The 25,623-nt window shown below is 47.3% G+C and overlaps 1 protein-coding gene across 9 annotated transcripts in view; it reads right to left on the reverse strand.

Moving 5' to 3' along the window:
* TENM4 (teneurin transmembrane protein 4) overlaps window positions 1-25,623 on the reverse strand; it is a 575,238-nt gene that overhangs the window by 58,517 nt on the left and 491,098 nt on the right. For all 9 annotated transcript variants that reach the window (XM_045071344.1, XM_045071343.1, XM_045071342.1 and 6 more), the window contains 5 exons: window positions 15,231-15,350; window positions 10,095-10,356; window positions 7,288-7,555; window positions 4,520-4,663; window positions 1,665-1,914 (listed from right to left, as the gene is read on the reverse strand). In XM_045071344.1, the coding sequence (XP_044927279.1) occupies window positions 1,665-1,914; window positions 4,520-4,663; window positions 7,288-7,555; window positions 10,095-10,356; window positions 15,231-15,350 (1,044 nt within the window). The remainder of the gene's footprint in view (window positions 1-1,664; window positions 1,915-4,519; window positions 4,664-7,287; window positions 7,556-10,094; window positions 10,357-15,230; window positions 15,351-25,623) is intronic.

Genomic DNA, 25,623 nt, shown 5'->3' on the forward strand with positions numbered 1-25,623 from the left:
TGATCTCCCCTCAAATGTGGGAGGGAGGCAGGGAAAATGGGATCTCTTATTTTGAAGATGTGAAAATGGGGGCCCAGAGAGGGTACGTATCTTGCCCAAAGTTGTATAGCGTCTCTGCCACGGAGGCCTGACTCCCTAGTTGATGGCTCTTTCCATGGTACTCTGGGAGACAGGAAGACAATGTGAGCAGCTGACTGGAGCATCCCTGACAGATTCTGTGACAGTGAGACTCATAAAAGAGAAAAGAAAGGCAGAGAATATTCCATTGGTGGTTCTCATGAGCTTGATATCTCATCTCCTAGGAATCCAGAGAATTCTGATTCTTCTCGTGGCCAAAGACCCTCTGCTTTATTTGTCTGTGTGTGTGTGTGTGTGTGTGTGTGTGTGTGTGAGACAGAGAGAGAGAGAGAGAGAAATAGGAACCCTTTCCTCCTGAGGGCTGCCATGACTGTGGTCAAACAGCAAGCCTTCCCTTCCTTTCACATGTGCCCTGTAGAGTGAGATTCTTAGCCGACAATCACCTCCAGGGAATAACTTAATGTGGCATTAAGCCAAAACAGCCCTTGTTGTATCAGGTGACAATTCTTTGGTGAGGCAGAGTTGTGTGATAGATGGCTTTCTGGGTTTGGGTCTGCCATTCCAGAAGCTGGACCTTGGGCAGATTCTTTAAATTCCCCAAGTCTCCTTTTCTCTTGCTTGTCAAGGGCAATCGTGACAAATACCTTGTGGGACTATTACACTGGGCAAATAGTTGAGATCTCACAAAAGTGAGTTTCCTTATCCCTGGCCATTTTTGGAAGAAAGCTTTCCAGCTCATGGGCCCGTCCTGTCCCCATGGACCCTAGTCCAGGAGATAGGCAGATCCCCTTCCCTAAAGCAGTTCTGAGGAACCTGGTGCCATTTCTCCTGAAAGGGAGTGTGGGGTTCCCCTGTCTCTAACCACCGCTCCTCTGTAACCCCAGAACACCCCCTATGAAGAGTGCTTTGGTTCTAAAATGATGTGCTTTGGTTCTACAAAGACCTGCTTCAGGGAGGCCTTGAGAAAATGCAACCCATCAGGCCCTTCCCTGAGCTCTAAGTGTGGCTGTGCTGCATCATGCACCGTTTGTACGGGGAGAAGGAAAAGGCCAAGTCGGCTGGCTCTGCGGCCCGTCAGGGGCTGAGAGGCACTGCCTAACTTCAGCCTGTGGGCCTTTATCTGAAGAGAACTCCTCCTAACTCAGATGAGTGTTTAGTAACAGGGTCAAATCAGGCAACACTGGCATGGGGGCTATGTCCATCCTGTTGTCCTTGTTCCTCTAGGAAGGCTCATGGGACTAATCCCAATCTGTTTGGTGCCAGGAAACGAGAGGAAATTCAAGGGCTTCCAGAATTCTAATTCCTGGTTGTTAGGAGACCTTTATATCTTTTGGGCACCGAGAATATCCTCCTGTTCCACAAGTGATTTGTCTTCGCTGCTGTGCCTGGTGGAAAACAGCACCTGCTTCCCCAGAGCCCCAGGTTTATAGTTCAGCCTCTGAGCTGGGAAGTGAAAAGTTCCGGATGGACTCTGACAGGTGCAGCTGTCTATCCCCTCCTCTGGGTGCAGTGGGTCATGCCACGTGGGCTCATGGGATGGCCTAGGGACAGTATTAGGAAGCTGAGGAGGACATCTCCTTACATACCTCAACTCCAGGATGTTGGTGACATTCCCAGAGGGGAAGATCCTTCGGATGTAGTTGAAGTCCCCCACATAGAGGCTCCCGTCGGAGCCGCACGTGAGGGCCACGGGGGCCAGGAGCTTGTTGCCATCAGCAAGGCCGTTGCAGCTGGGGCAGGAGATGCTTCTCCGGCGCCCGTTGCCCATGATGCTCCCGATGACAGGTGGCTGCTGAGACACAAACTGGTTCTCCCCGTTCCCTTTGTGCAAGATGCCTGGGACAAGGACAAAAGGGCAGAATCAACGATGGAGCCAGAAATGGCCCTCTTCTGTGGCCAACCACAGAGTCCCCTTGATTTTTGCAAGGAACACAAGCCCTCTGCCTACCATTTCCAGACTCAACCTCCAGGGCTGTGGCAACCCCACCACGAAACCCAGAATGTCCCGAACAGGCCAATCTTTCCCGAATGAACACTCACGACGACTCTGTAAGATAGGTCCTATTACCCGCTCTGTATTAACGGAGGTTGGGGTGGGGGCAGGTTGGTGGCTCACCTGAGGTCACCCAGGCCCTGAATCATTCACCGCTTCTCAGATAGTACACGTCTAATCCCTGTCTTTATCACAGTGTGCATTTTTTAAAATTACACTTACCCATTTTCCTCTCCTTAGATTGCTACCATGTCAACTGTAGAACCGTGTCTTCTTCCCCCAGAGCCCCAGTGCCTCATGCAGAACTGGACACCGAGTAGATCCCAGTGAATGTTTACAGAGATGCACGAGTGAACTTCAGTCTCCTCTCACCAGGGTAGAGTCGAGAGACCTGGGGTTTTATGTGGTTTTGCTCCTAACAGACTGATCCCTGATGCTGCATCAGACTCCCCACTGCTTTACCTGCTCCTGGGCCTCAGTTTCCTTCCGAGCAAAATGAAGGGACTGAGCTTAGTGACCTGCAGATTTCATCCCATATCTACACAATTTCTTTTTAGGTCCTGCTCACCTTCATCTCCCATGTTACTGCCACAGCCTCCAAACTGGACTCCTTGCCTCCGACCTCATCTCTTCCATATCGAAGCCTGAATTTCAGGTTTATGGTCACTAGGATCTTGTCCCAGGCTGTCGCCTATTAGTTGGGTCCTTTATTAAACAGGTACCTTTCATTCTTACATAGTCTAATCACTCATTTTGCTACCACATGTTTGTGCTCTTTTTGGTTTTAGTGAATCCTCTGAGATCATAAAGATATTCTCCTACTTTTTCTTCTATTAAAGTGTTATCTTTCAAGTTTAGATCTTTTTTTTTTTTTCAAATTTATATCTTTAATTAACCTTATTTATTTTGTATGTAGGGTGAACCTAACATACCTATCCACCCCCACTGACATCTGAGGCTCCCTCGGTCCCGGGCCAGTTCCTACATATGCATGGTGTGGTCCTCCACTGAGATTCCTTCTGTCCCCCATCCCATTCTGCAGCGACAGAAGCCCTGCCGTCTGACCAGGCATGGGACAATCTAGGGCAGAGTACGCTTGGCAGGTGACGAAGTTCTGGCCAGTGGCGTGGGAAGCAGAAGTGCGGTAGGCAGCTGCTGGGAGGTGTCCTTGCAATGGAGAGGGACTGCCCTTAGCCCTTCTCCTCCTCCTTGCTGGCTGAGATGTGGATATGGAGGCCGGAACTTAGGCGGTCACCCTGAACCATCACGTTGGGGTTGGAGGTGCAAGCAGAGCAATGGGAGGGGAGGAACCCCGACCTCTGACCTGGCAGGCAGAGTGCCAAGCCAGCCCTGGACTGCCTCCCTCTGGACCTGGTGCTGAGTGAGAAACACGTTTTGAACTCATTTGGAATTCTGTTATTTTGGCTTTTCTGATGCACGTGGCCAAAACTGGTCCTCCTGATGGCTTTCAGGCCATTCTCTAAACCCCTTGCTCTGTCCCCTAGAGTCTCTTTATCTGTTCTGGGGCTGGCCCCGCACAGTAAGATGGTGGTTTTTCTAGAACCGTCGAATATCTGGCAGGGCCTCTTTTTTCTTCTGATTTTAAAGGCTGCCTTAGTAACTGACAAATCTTTAGGCTATCATAAATTCTAGAGTCTGTTTGTCAGTTTTTTCTTCAGCCATGCTGCGGCTTTGATAGATAGCCATTCCCAGCATCTTCAGGTGAGGCGGGAGCTGTCATGACCGTATTGAGTTGTCCCATCACAGCACACAGTCAAGGTGAGCGATCTAAACTACAGAGTGGATTGTGTCACTTGTAGGCCTGGAACCTTTCAGAGGCTTGACATCTGCCTCTGGACGCAGTTCAAAGTCCTAATTTTCTCAGCCTGGCCTCCAGCGGCTCCAGCCCCAGCTCTGGCTCTGGCTCTTGCCTTCATTTCATCCTTTGCTCAAACCACAGTGAATCTTCTTTCCAATTACTCTTCTTTTAGGCTTTTGTGCTTTGGCACCTACTGTGCCTTCTGCCTAAAATGTTCTCCCTACTTGATATATCGGGCTAATCCTACAGACCTTTTGAGACTCCGTCCAGAGGTTCTCTCCAAAGAGACACCTTGCGGAACCAAGAGGCTGAGGTGCCTCTGTTCCAGGTCCCAGGGTCCTGTGTTTTTGTGTGGGATGGCACAGCATGGAGACTGCCTGGGAAGTGTCTGGAGTCTCATTTCTGTATCCTCCAGTGCCTGGCAGTGCCCAGCATAGCGCAGGCTCCCAAGGAATATTTCTGATGACTAATCCTTTGGACGACTGATCACACATGAGCCCCTGTAACTGGGAGTGTGCATTTTCTTTCTTTTTCTTTTCTTTCTTTTTTTTTTTTTTAAAGGGCATGAAGGATATGAGATGAAGGTCCCACCCACAGCCTGGCTGCTGGAGTTCTTCTCACGCACTCACCACTCTGGATGTTGAGGGCATGGTGTTTGTCCAGGCTCCATCCTCCCAGCTTGGAAGCATCGATTTCGTAGCCCTGCAGCACTGCTGTTCTTTTCTCCCAGAGGATCAGATCTGGGCAGGATTCATACTCATAGCCTACAGAAACTGCAGAAAACAAAAGGTACGAAATGCATAGGTGAGCAAAGTCTCTGCTCTGGCTTTGATGTGCCTGCAAGGCTTGGTTTGTCTTTTGTAGGGAAGGAGAAAGGATCATGTTTCTCAGCAGAAGCCAGATGTACGTGCAGTACTGACCCAGAGAGGCTGAGCCCGAGTACCCTCTTTTCAAAGAACAATTGTGTCTTATTAGGAAAAAGTTGAAGGAAATGCACTAAACACCTTCAAAAGGACCTAGGTGAATTGATTCCCAGGACATGATCCTCTAGTATGGAAAACAGTTTAGGCACAAAGCTCTTCACTGCAGTTTTATTTCTAATAGTGCAAATTGGAAGTAATCTTAAAGTTCAAAAGGGTCTAGAGATTGAGCCCATCAAAAGGTACCCTCTTGAGGAATATTATGCTGCCAGTGGATATTTTGGTTATGAAGATAACAGGGTGACATGGAAAATGTTTATGATGCCAAGCTGGAAAGACTCGTTATATATGGGATTATATGTGTGCTTAAAAAAAAAAAAACCATACAGGGCGCCTGGGAGCCTCTGTCTTCGGCTCAGGTCATGATCTCAGGGTCCTGGGATCAAGCCCTGCATCGGGCTCTCTGCTCAGCGGGGAGCCTGCTTCCTCCTCTCTCTCTGCCTGCCTCTCTGCCTACTTGGATCTTTGTCTGTCAAATCAATAAAATGTAAAAAAAAAAAAAACCATACACACACAAACACACACACACACACACACACACACTTACTATACATAAAGAGAGAGAATAAATTTAAATGTTAACAAGTAGTAGCACTATTTATAGAAACATATGAATTTATTCATATTTTTGTCCACTCACTCATCAAATTTTTATGAATGATAATGGCATTACTTTACTAGAAAAAGGAATTCTATACTGTTTATAATGAATACATGGATAAGGAGCTCAGTTAGGGTACTTTGAAAGCTGGAAGTTGCTTTGAGGTCTCAAACCTTGAAAATCCGCTGGTTTTTCTTCTGTCTCATAGATCCAGACCTTCTTGGAAGGGGACCGGGATGCAGGCAAACCATGGCAGGAGTCCCAAGGCTGGATTTGTAAAAAAGCCCGGAACTGCCCGATGGAAAGGAACTAGCAGAGACAGGAATGGCATTTCTTTCAAGTATCCTTCTGTGTGGACTCTGCTTGCCAAGTGGGCAGTATCTTACCACATGTTCAAGGAAGGAATTAACAGTTGGGCAGCTCCTGAAAAAGTTTCCCTAGGTGCCATAAAAGGTTGCTGGCCAAATATAGGAGGAGGGGAATATCCATCCCGACACCTTCCCTATGACTGGGAGTCCTATTAGCAGCCTCTCTGCCTCCTATGGGTCACCTGTCCTCTCAGGGACAGGTTGGCCTCTTGGCTTGGAGGTCTCACTGTGCAGATGCTTTCCTTTGCCCTGGCTGGTGGACACGAAAAATGCTCATGTCACCCAAAGAGGTTGTGAGGTTTCATTGTTTTTGAAGAGACTCCAGAAGTAGTTTGAGTTACAGAAGGGAGCATGAACAAAGAGACTGGATCTTTGCTCCCACCATGCCCTTGCAAGGTAGGGTGGGATGTGAAGCTACGGGCGAGGTCTATGATGGGTCCAGCTCTGTTCCTCTCTCATCTGTCCTCCCGAAGTCCCCTCACTTCTCTGCTTCCTCTCGCAGAATCTGGGGACAGTCTCTGGCTCAGAGGGTGGCAATGAGGATTAGATGGGATATTAAACCGTGCGAGGGAGAACACCGGCCAGAGGGGGTGTTGAAAAAACATTCTCTCAGTGACTACCTGCCTTTCTTCCTTCCCTCCCTTCTCCTCTTTCTTTTTACAACATGATTTCTCCTCTGCTTCCTCATTTTGCTTCTGTGGAATCTAGCAAAAGAATGAAGTTGGAGCAGGGTTCAAGATGAGAAGGAATTCCTTGGGCTAATCCTCTCCGTGCTTGGGCGACCAGCCCTGCTGGGGGGACGTCGGCCAACAGTCCAGCTCTGAACCCCTTCTGGGACACTGCTCTGTACGGAAGCTGGCATGAGCACAGCCAGCCCCTGAAGGGTGATGTCTTGGTGGGGCTGGAACCCAGGCGAGGCTACAGTCACTTTCTGCTTCATCTTAAAAACAGCAACAACAAGCACAGAATCTCTCTGATTGCGAATGAGGTACAGAGGCCAACAAGACATTCTGAGGAAGAAAGAATCTTAGCTCCTGCATCTCAAAAAACTGAGGAAACCCAGAAGCTCCAGACTTCCACATTTTCTAGTGGGTGCGTTGAGGCCAGATGGTTGTGAGGGGGCAGGACAATGCCCAGCCAGCTCTACCTTTGTGGCACAAAGCCTCTTTTCGCCTGTCACATACCACAACAGCACTTTGCAAAGGCCCATTTGGTTTTCTAAGCACCCCCCCTTTTTTTAAATGATCAACTTCTTTACATTCAGGTCTTTGAGTACATTCTTTGAGGTCATAGTTCCTGAAAAGTCTGGAAGGCCAACTAAGCCATAGGTATTTCTAAGAAGAGGAAAGGAGGAAGAAGAAACAAGGGAGGTGGAGAAACGGTCCCATGCCCCCAAGTGTTACTCTCTCCCTGGGGATGACCCTGAGTCCTGTGGCCGAGAGGCTTACCGAAAGCTTCTGATAGCCCGAACACCTTCTGGTTGTAGACGTCTGTCTTATCCCAGATGAAATAATAGGACAAGTCCGGGGCTGCAGCAAACCACTTCCTGAAGAGGCGGCCCTCAACCGCCACCATGAGGTGCACCTTCATGAGGTTGAAGGGGATGGTTGGGTGGGTGAGGCTGATCCTCAGGACAGACTTGTAGCCAGGGGTGCGGCTGCTCAGGTAGCTCAGCCTCATCTTGCAGCCCGAGATAGCGATCTCCTCCTGCAAAGCCTAGACAGACAGATGACACAGCAAGCAGCCGTCAGGGACTCACGGGAGCAGGGGAGACGGCAAGCCCCAAGCACTCTGGGTGACCGACAGGCAGAGGAGGAGGCAGAGAGGGAGGATGGAGGGGAGAGGAGGAGCAGGAACTCGGAAAGAGAGGAGAGGGAGGAGCGGGGAGGCAGAGTATGAAGAGGAGCGGGAGGAGGAGGGAACCAAAAGGCAGAAGGCCTGGTTTCCGGGGCTGACTTCACATGGTACGACCCTGCCTCGGGGAGCCTCAGGTTCTCCCCCATTCAGCGGGGATGCTGCTGCTCACCCTGTTGCATTACTGAGAAGGACATGTAGGATAATGTGTGTAAAATCACTCACGCTGCCGAATCTCAGTTTCCTCTCTGCCTTGGTGTGAGGACCGAGCAGAGCCACATACAGAAAAATGCCCAGCTCATAACAAGGGCTCAGTAAGTGGGATGATGGTGCCCTTACTGGTGCTGGTGCTGGTTCTGCAACTGGCAGGAAAAGGAAGAAAGGCCTTTCCCTCAGACTAATGCACACAGTTGCCTCAGCAGGGAGGACAGTGTCTCCCACAAAACTTTCCTAAAGTAAGATCCTCTGACAGCTATCCCTCTCAGGATAGTGAAGAGAGACCATGAGAGGTTGGCTAAACAATTATGCAGGGTTGCGAGCAAGGCCTGCCAAGGACCTGTGGCCAATACCCCTCTTCCCCAAAGCTAACCACGGAAAGAGGCTGAACTGGCGGCATGGGGTTTCCGTGCCCCGGTTCTTCTAGATGCTAGATGAACACAATGGTGGGGAAGGTGGCGCCCGATCTACTGGGTGTAATGGGCTCAGTTCCAAAATGGAGACTTGAAAATCAATGCCAGGGTGCTCAGGCACATGGCAAGAGCAGAGAACTTTTATCAGCTTGATGCTCTGGGCTCCGCTTCAAGAAGGGGACGTTAAATCAATTGAGGCTAACGTATCCATTAAAAGGACAGTGATCATTCTCTTCTCGTGTTCATGGAGAAACTGGGCCTTCACAAAGAAAGCCTTTTCCTCTCTGTCCGTTTCGTATCAGAGATGGGTGTGAACTTTCTCCCCACCTCATTCTGAACACATGAAATTTTAGGGCCTGGGCCTAAAGCAAAGGAATCTTTCTAAAAATCAGCTTGAAAATTCTAGGCGAAGCCGCTCTGTACCCGGGTGAACCACAGTCAGGGTTCGGAGTGCCATCCTGATGCTCTCATAAATATTTATCTTCAACGTACCCTTTAAAATGTACATCTCACAGTGCTTGCGAAGGCGGGCCAATGACAGGGCTGGGGAAACCCAGGAGCTTGTTTTCTTGTGTTTCATGAATCTGTTAATAAGCAAGGTTTGTGACCCAGCTGGGCTCACAGACACCCAGCCCAGGGAGCGTAGTGAAGAGGGTGGGACCTTTAACCTCATTTGTTCCAAAGTCTCTGCTCCTGGGAAAATGTCTGGCTGGAGCTGAACCAGGGTTGAGTAACAAATTACTTCTCTCCAGCAAGCTCTGTCTCCACTGACAACCATTTCAAAAGAAAGGTCAGCCTGGTAGTTGAGACAGGAGACAAGCCCTGCATCTCTGAAAAGGAGTGAGGGTTTCAACCTGTGGGTGCACTGAGAATTTCAAAATAGTTGTATGTCCCTCTCGTGGGCTGGTGCCTGAAGCCACGCAACAGGACACACGCACGGAGATGCATCTGCTCGGCCGGGCGCGAGACCTACACACAATAGTGTATACGCTCCCACTCTACAGGCGGTGGCAACCTATTAACACGCACACGGCCAGAGCTCTTGCTAGGCAAGAGAGCCAGGCTGGGCCCCTCCCTGCTGTCTCTCCTCTTCCCCAGGCCTTCGTTCCTCCCAGTAGAAATCGGGCTGGGATGGCGGAAAACATTTAACTCTGCACAGCTCCGTTAGGCAAAGAATCTGTCCTGGTTTCCATTTGATTAAAACGCATCTTTTCAAACTACTTCCTTTTAATGATAATTAAGTAAAGTGCTTACGTGTCAAGATTTAAGCCAAATAAATCCTTGGCTGGCATGAAGGCAGTGTGTTTAACATAATCTCAATAATAATAACACTGGCTAGAATTTTTCAAGCACTTGCTAAGCACTACGCATTGTGCTAAGCACATTTTCTCATTTAGTCTTTCTTACGGTGCGCCTCTTTCCTACTTCTCTTGGTAGACCCTACTATCATAAGTATTTTTGAGAGAAATAATGATACAGGGGGACATTGGAGGCTGGGGGAGAGGAAAGTGAAAGGGAACTGGATGGCAGACTGGAAAGGCAGCAGGAATTCACTCTATGCTGGGCTGTGCCAGGCGCCTTCCAGTGCTGGTGTGATGTAAGTGTGTAAGAGAGGAGGCCATCATCTTGACACCACGGCTGCTGAGGGGCCTGGTAGCTGGATTCGGATGGTGGCTGATGGGATCGCTCTCCACGCACCCCCGGCTCTGAGACCCTCCTCACCCACCAGTGAAATAAAAGCCTGGAGAAATACAGTTAAGAAAGCTGGGTACCTGAATTTCTGGAACGATGGGGCCTTTCTCCTCACAGGAGCTGGCGAAGGACGTCAGCGGGGATGGAGACACGATAGGATTGGGGCGGGCGAAGTTGCTCAGGTCACAGCTGGGGATCTCATTCTCTTCATGTCGCATGATGATGGTTTCCATGACAAAGAAGCGGTCCCAAGGCAGCCAGAGAGTGTGCTCCTGTGTGATGAAAGGTGCCCGCTCGAACCGGAGGATGATGGAGATACCGCCATTTGTGACCAGGTCAAAGCTGTTTGGGAGGGCAGGGATGGAAAGAACGGGGAGCAGGAAAAGCAGGAGATAGGAGATGAGGAGGAGGAGGAGTGGCGGGGGTGGGGGCGGGGAGACAGGAGCAAAAAAATTATACCAAAGGTCTGCGCACTTGTTGAGGGGACCGTAAAACCTAAAGATGTCACTACAGCCACAAACTGTAACAGAGATTCCAGGAAGCATTGCTTGTTTTTCCCATAAATGATTCATTATAGAGATTTTACCAAAACCCACATGAATAACCATGGCTATGGAGAGCCGTTTGCCAGGACGGAGGACAGCTGACAAGCTTCCGCTCTGGTGCCCCTGCTACTGAGGGTTTCTTAGAGCTGAAGCCCAGGGAAATGTCAGCAGGACAAAGTGGGACAAGTCCTACCCTGGCATTAGGAGCCCTAAGCCTAGTCCTGCTTTTGCCATGAGCTGCTGTGGGATCTTGAGTACACCACCAGCCTCTCTGATCCTCTATTATCTCATCTCTAAAATGGAAAGGTGTAAACGCAGTAATTTTTTTACTCAAGTATAATTAACATACAGTGTTACATTAGGTTCAGGTGTGCAATATAATGCCTCAGCAATTCCTTACGTTACTCAGGGCTCACCAAGACAAACGTAGTCTTGATTCACTTTATTTTACCCGTTTCTGTCCCCCACCCTCCCCTCTGACAACCATGTTTGTTCTCTCAATTTAAGAGTTTTTGTTTGCAGGGGTGCTCTTTTTCTCTTTCTTTGTTCATTTGTTTTGTTCCTTAAATTTCAAGTGGATTACACTTAAGTCACTAAGATTCTATGACCCTATGGCAATTTTAGCTCTGATTGTGACAGATGAGTCAATGTAGGCCTCTGGAGTTCCAAAATGGCTAAGCAAGTTATGGACAAGCACGACTAGAACGACAGTGCTTGAGGAGTGGAGAAGGGAAGGGGAAGGGGGCCCGGAACTGCCCGCTGATGTGAGATCTCTGCCCCTGTCCCTGGGAGCCAGCCCCCCAGGCTTTGGCCATGGCCCTCTCCCAGTCTGATGCTTCCCTTCTATAGAAGCACTAGCAAGGGGCCATAGGATATGAAAATTTTCATTTTTTCCATTGTTTTATTATTTTTCTTCCAAATTTGTATTTCAATGCTAGTTAGTTAACATATAGTGTAATACTAGTCTCAGAATTTAGTGACTCATCACTTACATGTAACAACACCCAGAGCTCACCACAACACACGCCTGCCTTAATATCCACAGGATGAGGGTTCAAGGCCTCATCTCACTTTTTTGATGGGAGAGCTCCTGCTAACTCCTTGGCCGGACAGAACTCCAGCTCCCTCCCTTGGGCTCCCAGGGCCCCGTGTACTCTCCCCCTTCTGGCCCACTTACACTGCACGGGGCTTGTGTGTTAATGCTCCAGCCTGGGCACAATGATTCCTCCATCTTTCCAGAACCTAGTGCTGTACTCGATGGTTATAGTTCACAGAATGAATGCATGAGTGATGCTGTCAATTCCTTCTCACTGTCCACAAAACACCCTGGGTTCCTTCTTACTTTGGCTGTTATTTTAGGTCACCCCAACATTCATCCATGCAGTTGGTTTTAGAGACTAACACAGAACCTCCCCCTTTGTCCCTGATAAATAGACCTTGTGGGGTTGGGCTCACTGCTCCAGTCTGCTTTTCCCTCTTCTAGGGATTTAGCACAACTGCCCTGACTAATGCCAAATCCTGCTCCTGGTAGACAATGCCCCCAGATTTGGGTTTCTAGCCTCCAGAGCCTGACTCTTCTGTCCTTTGCTAAAGATTTCCACTCACTTTGCCTTCTTTTCAAACCACTCGGCCCTTTTGAGGTCCACACTAGGGTAAAGCAAGTGGGACAGCACCATCCTTTAATAAGCAATGGCAGAGTTTATGCTGAATCAAGAGTTTAGGTTTTGGCTCCCTAGGAGGATATCCGTGGTTTTGGGGAAATACCCAGAGAACAACTTTCCTGTCACAGAACTGAACAGCATCTGTACTTTGACAGAGCATTTTTAACCATCACACAGAATTTTGGCCTGACTTAAAAGTTCCTTTCACGAGAGGACAAGTGTGGGGAGGAAGTGAAGACAAACTTGAAGAGACGGATTCTCGAGGCGGTGAACAAGCTGGGGGTAGCTGGCCTTGCCAAGAGCTGGGTGTAAGGGGATCTTGCCAAGAGCCAGGCCTGATCATCTGGAGGGAAACCCTGTTGTGGATATGGGTGTGAATCCGACCCCACAGGGAAGGCCTGGCTCTCAGATGAAGCCCAGACAGCTGAAGACTGGTCCAAGCACTGCCGCTTACTCCTTAGGTGACTTATGTCACCTGTCTGAGCCTCAATCTCCTCATGTAAAATGAAGCTGCTGATCATAATTGCTTGGCAGAGTTATTAATTAGATAGATGGGATAATGGATGGGAAAAGCCCGGGGCCCCACTCCCAGGGCATCATGCTCCGTATAACCCCATTTTTCAGTTCCACGAGCCTGAACTGCTTCTCTTGTCTGCTATTCTTTCAAAATTTGTCTTCATGACTTCTATTTTTCATCTCTTTTAATGACCTCTGTGGCTTTGGTTAAGACTGGATTCCTAGGGGCGCCTGGGTGGCTCAGTGGATTAAAGCCTCTGCCTTCGGCTCGGGTCATGATCTCAGGGTCCTGGGATCGAGCCCCGCATCGGACTCTCTGCCAACAGGGAGCCTGCTTCCTCCTCTCTCTCTCTCTGCCTGCTTCTCTGCCTGCTTGTGATCTCTGTCTGTCAAATAAATAAATAAATAAAAATCTTTAAAAAAAAAAAAAAGACTGGATTCCTAGTATTGCAGTATGGTGGATGTGTGAAGGGGGAGCTGGGCTAGGGAGGGGAGCATGGTGCCCTTCTGGAAAGTGAGGGAGACAAAGCTGAGGTAGACCTGCTCCCCGGACTTAAACATCCCACTGCACAACACCCTCCACAACACCTCCAGCCTTCCAGGTTCTCCTGGGGTGTGAGAGGTACGAAAGGTGGAGAGTCGGGGGAGTGGGAGGGAAAAGGGTGAGATGGTGCCCATGCACATGTAACAAACTGGGGTCCTCAGACCCCTGGAGAAGATGTCATGACTCTCCTCTACATGATGCAGTGTCTACGCTGGGAAGAAAAGTCAAGCCCCAAGAAGCACTGCTGAAAACTGCTTTGAAACTCAAGCTCGAAGTGTCAGCAACTCTGGTTTCTTTGACATGGTTTAGCAGGAGGATGCACGAATCACGGCTGACATTCCTCCCAGCACCCCGCCTCCCCCCACCAATGCTATCAAGAGGCCAAAGAGTGGGTCAGCACACACAGGAGGAATCCAAGCCTGGAGAGGACAAAGTGGGCTTTTCCCAAGGGCTACCAAACTTACATGGCTCTGGGGTGTTTTACAGACCCATCCTGACCCAGCACAGCAGGGCAAAGGACTGACGGTTTGCCATCTCTTGTGAATGATGGGCACGTTTCATGGCAAAAAAAAAAAAAAAAAAAAAAAGAGCAGTTCCCACGGCTCCTTTTTGAGGACTGTTTCACAGCAGGTGATGATGTAGCCACAATACCTGTTGCCTAGGATGCTCACATCTGCCATTTCCATAGAACAGGCAGCCCCCAGCTGGAAGGCAGTAAAGACAGAGCATGGGGAAGGACAGACCCCCACACTGTAGTGAACGTCTATACTGACGTGCTTCCTGGGATGGGACATGTGCGGGGCAGGGAGCTGTGGTCTGGGCTGCACAGATTATTCCCGGGACCGGATGCCAGCCCCTTCTAGCTGGGCCCCTTCCCATTCCCAGGGAGAGGAGAGGGGGGAGAGGGCTCCCCATGCCAAGCTTGCCGCGCTAAGAGGCACACATGTCTACAAACAGATGAGCCTCTACTTCATTATCACCTCGGCCGGGACATGTTCACATCTGATATTGGATTAAAGAGGTGCTAAAATCAATCAGGCTGGAGCATAATTTCCAACACAGAGTGAAAATCAACCTTATGGGCCCACACTTAGCCAGATGGACTGCCACCACCTGATTTTATTAAAAATCGAGGACCTGTCACCACTGACAGCCTAAATATTCCACTTTCCTCCTTCTCTTCCCCTTTTCTCCATAATATTCCCATGGCTTGTACTGTAATCATCACCTTCTCATCATTTAATAATTGGTAATTTTAATAAACGGTTAATATTTCTTACATCCTTACCTTGTGCCAGACCTTGACAATGGAGCAATGAACCAGAAAGTGAGATTTATTTAACACCTACTACATGCAAGGTGCTTCCACTTCTATCACGGAATGTAATCTTTACAACCAAATTTGGGAGATGCTAGTATAAGGACCACTCACCAGTGAAAAAGTTGAGGCCTCAAGAGGTGAGAAGAATTGTCCAATTGTTCTAGTAAATGGAAGAGCTGGAGGGACTAAAGAAACTTCACCTCCCTCTACTGACGGTTCTCACAGGGACCCAAAGGGCAGAGTTCTGTCATCACCCAGTGGTATCCATAGACCTAGCTGGTTGCACATGGAAACCACACAGCAGGAAATGCTAACATCTCTGGAGTTATCCGGTCTGTAGAAAGTGGTCCATGTGATAGTATCTTTTGTTATAAGCCATGGAGCAGGAGAATATGTATAAGGTATCCTACACTTAGACTCTGAGAACCAGAGGAGAAGAAACTGCTTAACTTTTAGCCAAAGGGAGTTAGGCCAGAGTCAGATACAAGGTCTTACACCTACTGAGTTACAAAACTGGGCCTCCGAACTCAGGTCCCATCCTCTTTCCACATTGTCAGTCCAGCAGCAGTTGTGTGGTAAGACCACGAGAGCAGGACTGTCACTAACACTGTCCACAAAAGGTCTCTTACCTGCCATCCTGCCTGCTGATTGTATATCCAAAGAGAGGGTTATTGACAAAACTGATATTCACACCAACCAGCGGGGTCCCGTCTGATGTCATCACTTGACCACGAATGACACATGCATGCCTGTGGGTAGAGAAGAGAGGATCACGTGATCTACTTTTCATGCTCGGAACCCCAGGCTGCCAGGGAAGTCCCGGAGGTCAGAAGATGGAAGGCAGACTGCTTGGACATAATCTGGCACCCAGGGGCTTATTGTCTTCACTCAAGAGGAGTAAATACCTTCTTTTTTTCATAGTACTCCAATTTAAATTTCTGGGAGATGTTTTTAGGTGTCTTACTAAGGGATCGTTCTCTAAGGATGCTACATTATAACACAAGGAGATAAGCTGGGGCTGCATGGTGGAGTCATGCATGAGAATCTGGAGTCACGTGACACTGGAGTCACGGGTTCGACTCTCAGCTCTGCCACTTGTGAGCTCCCTAAAGTTGCACAAGCATGTGACGGCTCTCTGAGCCTCTGTTTTGGCATCCTGGTACAGAGTGAGCTACATAAATGGCAGTGGTTATTACTGTCACTAATAGTGTCACTGGAGGTAGACAGCAAGACAGTGAACAGGATAGACAGCAATTCCTCTCATCGGGCTTTAGAAACAGAAAGACAGAGGCTAGCACCCCCCAGAGTGGGTTCTGGAAGCTTTGGCATCTCCCGATATCCCTACTCCCACTTTCCCACTGTATTCCAGACAACACACCCTCTGTTTTCCCCATAGCTGCCATGCACATGTAGCTTAGGCCTCCATGTCTGTGCAGTGTTCTCCCCACCGCTGCAGGTGTCACTCCTGCACCCCAACACCCATCCTTCATGACCCAGCTTCAAATGACACCTCTTCCCTGAAGCCTGTCTTGATGGCCCTAATTGGCACTAGTCACTTTCTTCCAAAGTCTGACACAAACATGTTGCTATCCCACCGTGGCATACACTGTTCTCCTATCCACTAGATCATGAGCTCCTTGAGGGCAGGGCCAAGGGCTCTTCCTTTTCTTCTCTCTGCAGTGCCCGGAAATGCCTAACAAGTACTACACCATTGTTTCAAAAAATGGTGGACTGAGTGAGTACGTGGGACAATTAGAGGTCATCTAGAATGATGGTTTTTCAAATATATCAGAGAGGGAAGCTTTTTATCAGATGATATTTGATAAGGACCCAAAGTTGAAAACAAATAAAAACAAGATCTCTCTAGATGAAATAGAGGTTTGGGGTGATTCTGAAGACAGCTCTGGAGTCTTAGTCTCAGGAGATGCCAGAGAAAAGCCAGCTGGAAGAGCACAGAGGTAGTGGAAGAGGAGGAAACTGAGGTCCACAGAGGTTATGCTACTTGCCCCCAAGCCACACAGCGGAGTAGTGGTGGAGCCAGGCCTGGAATCCAGGGCTCACAACTCTGGGTCCAATTCTAGACCAGTCTGTTTACCACTGGCAATGTACTCAGTAGTTGTCAGCATCCTAAGGCATCAGGGCACTGGGAAGATGGCCCTCACTGACAACACAAATCTGAGGCAAACATGAAGGCACGAGTATCCAGACAACTTTTTCCACCTGCCTCGGTTCAGAAGGCTCTTTGTTTCCTGGCCTAGGGAAGAGCTGCTGATGAGACCTGTGGGCATTCATAAAAAAAAGATCTCGGACTCAGTCTCTGCTTTATTAGGTCTCTACCTTCCTAGAGTGATAAACTTTTCTCTGTTTGATGAGAAAAGCAATTAACACCAGGCTTGTAAGCAGCTGGTCCCTTCAGTGTCAGCTTGTCCTTTCTGAAGGCAGGAACAACTACCCACAATGCATCAAGCTCCCCTGCTCCCGCCCCGCCCCACCCCGCCCCGCCCCACCCCGCCCTACCGCACCTCACCTCACCTCACTACACACAATCTGGTTAATGCTAATTCAGTCAGTGGTTTCCTTCCGAGGCCCTTGGTCTAAATGCAATTACACGACAAACAAGTTAAGCAGGGAGGCTCGGCAAAGACTCTCAGTTCTGCTTTGAAGGTCTCCCAGTACACTTATGTGAAATTATCTCTCCACTAATGGGAAAGATTTATTCCATCAATTGTATTCAGCTGGTACTGAGAGATGCTTTCTTTAATGGAGGAAAATTGAATTTCTTATTGCTGGAACTTTGTCCTTCCAGAGAATTACTAACAGATCTTATCTCCTGGTGCTGGCGACTATCCAGGCTTCTCCTGACATATATGCCTTCAGATTCTGCCTGGACAATCCACCAGCCCTCTGGGGATGGGTTCCTTTTGGGGGCTGCCCTAGCTGCTGCCCCTCAGACACATGTGGGCCAGCCTCCTCCGATTTATTTCTCCTTGGGGATTTCCTGGTAATTGGGAAACAATAAATCAGCACCATTTGGCATCATGTAGCCTGTGCTTGGGCAAGCCAGAGCAGATGTAATTTTAGCCCAGGATCCTGTAGATAGCTTGGGTTCTGGGGAAGATTAACTTGACTCCTTGTACCCCTGTACACCACAGAGGCCTCTTGCCAAAACCGGCATTTGGCTTAGGAATTAGGTCCTGGAGAAAAACACTTCCATCCTCCTTCTGTTTGACCATGCTTTTCAGAAGACCCAGCTTAACATAAAAGCTTCTCTGGGACAAAGGAGGTGGGAGAAGTCTGCTCTGCGGAGGCCTTGGAAATGTGTCTCCTGCTATGTGTTTTTGTCCAGGGAGGTTTGAAAAGGTAGGGGTTCTGGGCTTCCAAATGCTTTCCCGTTTATTTAATGGATACCACCAGTGGTGTACTGGCAAACATTTAACAATCGGCTTTCAAAAGAAAAATAGCTTGAATTCGTAGCATTTGCCTATTTCTGTGGTGTAAATACTTCTGCTGTGACTTATTTCACACTCTTAATGAGATACTACTGAACCCAGAGTTGGGAAGAGATGCATGGGAGGACCTCATGTTATACAGTATTTCCACCACAGAGACACAATAGTCCTAAGAAACTCAGGAGCAAAGGTAATAGTAAAATCATTAGCCCTGATTAAGTGATGAGTTTGGATTGTTCTCAATATAATTAATTTACTTTCAATTTCATATAATATATTAGTTTTTAATAACAGTAGTGTTCAAACACCAGCTTGCAGAATTTCTGAATGTTTCATTCTCAGCTCCTGTGAGCAGGCACAAAAGCCAGCTTCTGGGCACCACTGGAACACTGACCCCACATATAGGGTCAATGAGGCTAAGAAATAGCTCGTGCTCTGACTATGAAATTCTATGTTGGAAGACCACCTTGGTGAGAAACCGGAAATGTGCGGGATAGAGCATGGTCACCCATGTGGCTCCCCAGCTGGCTCACATGACCCCCTTATGACCAGTCCTGTGTCTGACATGTTTTGCTTTCCCTTGGTCACTGTCTGGGTATCATGGAGTTGTGTGGTATTATTTTCTCCTTGTCCTCAGATTCCCATCTAAGCTATCATCACCTCGGCAAGGCTGTTACCAACTCTTCCTGGCACAATTAATTGCCGTTCCTCTAGGCTCCTCCAGATACTTCCAAGTATCTCTCCCTGGCCGTGACAGTCATAGTATTCTACCATTCACGTTTACAGAGCTGAACTGACACATTTGCATGTATGTGCGAGCCAGAGAAGGACTGGGACCACATCTTCAGTGGCTAGGGTAAGCCTGGGATCTTGCTCCCTGAGTGTCTGTTGGGTGAAAAAATGATCAAGGACTTGAAATGCAGAGAGGAAAAAACTTGCTCAAGGTCATACAGCCAAGACTTTCACTGGCTGAACTGATGCACCAAGCTAAGGCTTCTTACCTCCAGGTCCTTTCTTTCACCACGATGTTACATACTTGCAGTCACTAAAACTCACTTGAATGAACAACCTGAGCACCTACTTAATAAGCTAAGTGCTAGAGTGGTAAATGCTATGAATTACAGTCCCCACTTGCTTGCTGGAGCTCCCCAGAGCCAATGTGAAATGCTCGAGTGTCGCTGTCTCTGACACAAGTGAGTCAACACATGGGTTTGGCATATGTCAGGCAGCTGGGGTACAAAACAAGCAATTAGGTTGAGTGAACACTGCCAGGAGGGAGTGATCGTGCCAAGGGGGGAGGGGAGCATCACACACACTGGCATTAGTCCAATCCCACACTCGGGGCCAGACTGAGGTGCCCTTTACTGACGCCAGTGAGGAGGAAGATCTGCCTGACTGCTTCCCAAGGACAGGGACCAGGTCTGGGGTCAAGAGAGGAAACCACTGGAGAGACAAGGACACCTTGAAACAGAATCAAGCAAATAAGAAATGAACTTCAAGTGTGGGTCCGGGGGATGTGGGGGATGAGTGTGGTGGAAAGCACCCTGGGCAGGGAGTCAGTCCCCAGTTTTGACCCTGGTAACTGACGGTATGACTTTGGAGAGGCATCTGATCTCTCTGAACCGCCATTCTCAACTGCCCATCCAGGCTGAAATTTTCCCCATCCTGACGTCAAACAGAACCTAATACACGTTTAAGAATGTATAATGGTTTCAATATAGTGCTACCCGGTCTAGTTCAAGGGGCCCTGTTCCACCTTGTTTCAGAATCTTCATGGCACTCTCACAATCCTTACATGTATCTCTGAGCTGTTCCCTTTCCATGGAACCTTCCACTTATCCCGTTCACCTGAAAATCGCCTGCTGACCCTCAGTGCCCACGTGGAGCACCCACCAAGTGCTATTCCCCATCCCCGCTCCCTCTGCTCCCCTGGCCTGCCTCCGTAACACCTCAGCGGTGTCACGCCACAGGGACCATCTTCTTCCCTGACAGACCACGTGCTCCATGAGGACAGGCGCCGCATGGCCTTGGCTGAATGACGTTCATTTCTAAGGGGGCAGAAGAGCGCCTCCACCGAAACAGGTGTTTGCCCTGGAATCTGAATGCAGGGCACAGACTAAGCTCTTGATACATTACTTATTGGATGAATAAAGAACTGATGTCTTTTGCTGAAGGTGTGGGCGATGCCTGAGAAGTCGGAGCCACGTGACCTTGATAGGGATTCGGCCAAGGAACAGAGGGCTGGAGGGGCTGGCCCTTTCTAGCTGGTCTGGTCAGCCCACAGGGTTTCTTCCCCGGGGGAACCCGCCCTGCCTCAGCTTGCAGCCCTATCTCTTGGCCTCCTCCTCTGCACCTTCCTTTTCTTTGAAGACTTTAAAGGGTGAACGTCAGGAATTAAGTTAGATTTGCTATTTGATGCGCATTACATGAGCGGATAAAAGAAGGTGAAGGGGGAAGAGTTGCAGCTTTAACTTTTTAGTTATTAACTGAAAAGAACTACTGAAATTGGTATTCAGGAGAATGGTATGATCACTTGGGATCCAGGTGGCAAAAAGTAACTTTCCCTTTTCTCTGATTTAAAGTTCTGCTTGCTCTGTGCCCCTCTTGTTTATGCAAATCACTCCTTTGCATTTCATTCTTTAAATAGATTTTACTTGCCCAACTTACACAGATCCTTAAACTGTTTTCTGCTAACTCATGCTGATTGACTGGGGATCTTTCCAGCATCTACTAGTCTTTATGCAGGGTTTTGTTAGAACCTCAGTTGGGCCCACAGCCAATTAAACCACCCCCAGCAAGCAGATTCCCGTGAAAGCCTGACCCTGTTCTCCCTGAAGCCTCCATGACCTTCCTTCCGGCCTGGCCACATCAGCTGTTCCACTGTCCTCCCTTTCTGGCTCTCCACCTCACCGAGCTGCCTCAGTTTCCCTAAACAGCTTTTCTAGTCTGACATCTTCCATTAATCACGCATTCCTGGGAACCCACTGGGTCATGCCATGTTAGGAGGGACCTTCCTTTCCAAGCTTTCCTAAGTCTCATTGTGGAGGTGAGAAAATAAAGTCTCAACAGGGAATGGACTTGTCCATTCTTGCAAGTCGCTGGAAAGCCAGGATTCACATTAAGGAGCTGTCATTTACCATCCATGAGAACTCGGCAAAGTCAGCTCACCTCTCAAACTACTTACCCTCTGACACAGGTACACACCTAAGGAGTGGAGAATATCAGTTTGTTTGCGCTGCCTTAAAAATCAGCGTTCACGTCACCAGAGCAGGCTTGTGAGGGTCTTTTTGATTATACACATTTTCTGTCGACATGTCTGAGCAGGCTCTTCGGATGTATTTATATTTATTAATAACTTGTATATGTGTGCTGCCATCAATAGCTAACACAGGGAAGAATAACATGCATTTGGTGCAAAGTTTAATGGGTAAAAATGCACACAGGCATACTTGGTTTTGTTGGGCTTCCCAGATAAACTGAATGTTTACAAATTGAAGGGTTGTGGCAACCCGGTATTAAGCAGGTCTATTGGCGCCCTTTTTCCAACAGCATTTGTTTACTTCATGTCTCTGTGTCACATTTTGGTAATTCTTGTTAACATTTCAAGCGTTTTCATCATTATTATATTTGTTATGACGCTTTGTGATCAGTGAACTTTGATATTACTATTGTCATAGTTTTGGGGCACCATGAACCGTGCCCACGTAAGATGGTGAACTTAATTGGTAAATGAGTGTGTTCTGACCGCTCCAGCAGCTGTTCCCTTGTCTCTTTTTCTTTTCTTAGGCTTCCCTGTTCAATGAGACACGACAGTATTGAAATTAGGCCCATTAATAACCCTACAAGGGCTCCTAAGCGTTCCAGCACTTTAAATCAAAAGCTAGAAATAATTAAACTCAGTGGAAGGCTTGTTGTGAAAGCTGAGGTAGGCTGGAAGCTAGGCCTCTTGCAACAGTTAGGCAAGTTAGCAAAGGAAAAATTCTTGAAGTAATCTAAAAGTGCTACTCCAGTGAACGCATGAATGGTAAGCATAGCCTAGTGCTGGTATGGAGAAAGTTTGAGGGGTCTGGATACAAGATCAAGCCAGCCACAACATTCCTTTAAGTGAAAGACTAATCCAGAGCAAGGCTCTAACTCTCTTCAATTCTATGAAGACTGAGAGAAGGGTGAGGAAGCTGCAGAAGAGAAGTGTGAAGCCAGCAGAGGTTGGTTCTTGAGATTTAGGGACAGAAGCCATCTCCATAACAGGAACTACAAGGTGAAGCAGCAAGTGCTGCCATAGAAGCTGCCGGAAGTTATCCAGAAGATCTAGCTGAGGTAAACCATGATGGTGACCACACCCAGCAACAGATTTTTAAAGCAGATGGAACAGCCTTCTACTGGAAGAAGATGCCGTGGAGGACTTCCATAGCTAGAGAGGAGAAGTCAGTGCCCTGCTTCAAAGCTTCAAAGGACAGAGTGAGTCTCTTGTTAGGGGCCAATGCAGCTAATGACTTGAAGATGAAGCCAGTGCTCATTGGCTTACCATCCTGAGAATCCTAGGGACCTTAAGCATTACGCTAAATTGACTCTGCCTGTGCTCCATGAATGGACTATCAAAGTCTGGAAGACAGAATATCATCTGTTTACATCTGTTTATTGAATATTTTAAACGCTCTATTGAGAACTACTGCTCAGAAAAACAGACTCCTTTCAAAATATCACTGCTCATTGACAACTGCCCATCCAGGCTGAAATTTTCCCCATCCTGACATCAAACAGAACCTAATACACATTTAAGAATGTATAATGGTTTCAATATAGTGCTACCCGGTCTAGTTCAAGGGGCCCTGTTCCACCTTGTTTCAGAACAAGGTCAGAACCTGGTCACCTGAGTGCCCTCATGGAGATGGACAAGATGAATTGTTGTTTTCATGCCTGCTAATACAACATCCATCCTGCAGCCCATGGATCAAGGTGTCATTTCCACTTCCAAGTCTCATTATTTAAGAAATATGTTTTGTAAGGCTATAGCTGCCATAGATAACAATTCTTCTCACAGGTATGGAGAAAGTAAATTGAAAACATTCTGGAAAGGATTCAGTGTTCTAGATGCCATGAAAAATATTTGTGATTTATGGGAAGAAGTCAAAATATCAACATGAACAGGAGTTAAGAAGTGGATTCCAAAACCCTCATGGGTGACTGTGAGGGGTTCAAGATCTCAGTAGTGGAAGTAACTGTAGATGTGGTAGAAACAGCACGAGAACTAGAATTACAAGTGGAGCCTGAGGATGTGACTGAATTGCCACAATCTCATGACAAAACTTGAACAGATAAGCGATTACTCCTCATGGATCAGCAATGGAAGTGGTCTCTTGAGAAGGAATCTACTCCTGGTGAAGATGTCATGAAGATGGTTGAAATGACACAAAGGATTTAGAATGACATAAACCAAGTTAATAAAGCAGTGGCAAGTTAGAGAGGATTGGCTCCAATTTTGAAAGAAGTTCTATTGTAGGTATAATGCTTATCAAACAGCATCACATATTATAGAGAAATTGTTCATGAAAGTAAGAGTCAATCAGTGCAGCAAACTTCATTCTTGTCTTATTTTAACAAACTGTCACAGCCAACCCAGCCTCCAGCAAACAGCACCTCGATCAGTCAGCAGCCATCAACATCAAGGTAAGACCCTTGACCAGCAGAAAAATTATAATTCACTGAAAGCTCCGATGATGGTTAGCATTCTTTAGCGATATGGTATTTTTATTTTTTATTTATTTATTTTTTTTTAAAGATTTTATTTATTTATTTGACAGAGAGAGATCACAAGTAGGCAGAGGGGCAGGCAGAGAGAGAGAGAGAGAGGAGGAAGCAGGCTCTCTGCTGAGCAGAGAGCCCGATGCGGGTCTCGATCCCAGGACCCTGGGATCATGACCTGAGCTGAAGGCCAAGGCTTTAACCCACTGAGCCACTCAGGCGCCCCGCGATATGGTATTTTTAAATTAAGGTATATACATTATTTTTCAGAAATAATATATTGCATACTTAATAGTCTATGATAAAACGTAAACATAAATTTTATAAATGCTGGGAAACCCAAAAATTCATGTGACTTCCTTTAGTGTAATATTTGCTCTATTTCAGTGGTCTGAAGCCAAACCAGTAGTATCTCCGAGGTGTGCCTGTACTTCAGTCTTCTTGATGATGTTGAATCTTTGGATTAACTATTTTTAGGTTCTTGAATGTTCTGAATCTTGATTACCTTTTCTGTTAGACTGGATGAAAACAATCATTATTGGTTTTAACTTTATAGTGGAGTTGACAAAGACTCTGTACTAGAGGTACCAGCTCTGCCATTTTTTTTTGTTTGCTTGGATTCACGGTATATTGTCTTTGATCTGTAGCTACTTTATAAGAATCTTTTGATGACACTGGACCCATTTTGTACCTAAGTTTAGTTAAACTAGATGTTACACACACACACACACACACACACACACACACACAGTAGTCATATTGTAAGACACTAGAATTAAACCAGCAAAAAGCCCACTGTCTAAGAGCATCTTGTTACCAACTAACATTCGGACCAAGGGAGCAAATGAATGAAAACCTACTGTTCCACATGAGTAAAACATTCACTCGTTCTTACTTTTTAAGGTCAAAGTAAATAGAGATGTTCTATTTTGTCCCTGTTCCTCATGGACCACCCTGAGCACCCACCTTGGGATGGATGCAATAGAGTTACAATGGTGTGTGTTTGTGATTTCTTTTTATGAAATACCCTTGAATATGCACTATATTATTATATTCAAAAGTTAACTTCTAGTTGTGCTTCATTCTTTTTAACTTATTTCAAAGCTCTTCCTATTTTGTTTTGTTTTTTTTTTTTTCCCAATGACCTTAGGCCCAAACCAACAGAACTGGATCTAGTCACTTACTTTTAAATGTTCCTGACTTACTGGAGGGCAGGGAATTGGACCAGATCTTCTCTTGAGGAAGGAGACTTCCGAATCTAAGAGCTCCCCAACTGTCCAAACTTTATCACTGTTGTTTCAGCACATCACCAGGGACTCTATGTTATCTAAGTCATTTCTGCAGTACCCACTGTTTTCAGACAAAGTCCAAACTCTTCAGCTTGGTATATAAGACTCTTCAGAATCTGGCCCCTGCTGGTCTCTGCAGGCTATGTCCCATTTTTCCATTCTCATGTCCTGTGTTGCTGTCATGTTAAATTACTTCTCATATCCTTGTCTTGGCATGTATTTCCACGCCTCTTTGCCTTTGTCTGTTTGTTTGCCTGCCTTGAATGTCTTTCTCATTCCTATTACCCTCTCTTTTAGGGCCTGCTTCTCAGTGAGGCTCTTCCTGATTTCCCTGGTACAAAGAAGTCACTCCCTCCTTCGGTGGACACAGCACAATACACTTATTCCACTAAAGTGTATTCCTTAGTTCAAACATCTCTTCTACTCTTCTAGATTGTGAGTTCTTTGAGGGTAATGACCATGGTTCTTTCCACCTTTGTAACCCCAATGCTCAGCACAGGACTAGATCCATAGGATGCATTCAGTAAATGTTGAGGACAGAA

The sequence above is a fragment of the Mustela putorius genome, unplaced genomic scaffold (genome assembly GCF_011764305.1).
Source record: "Mustela putorius furo isolate JIRA1106 unplaced genomic scaffold, ASM1176430v1.1 tig00003987_pilon_pilon_pilon, whole genome shotgun sequence".
Classification (NCBI taxonomy): Eukaryota; Metazoa; Chordata; class Mammalia; order Carnivora; family Mustelidae; genus Mustela; species Mustela putorius.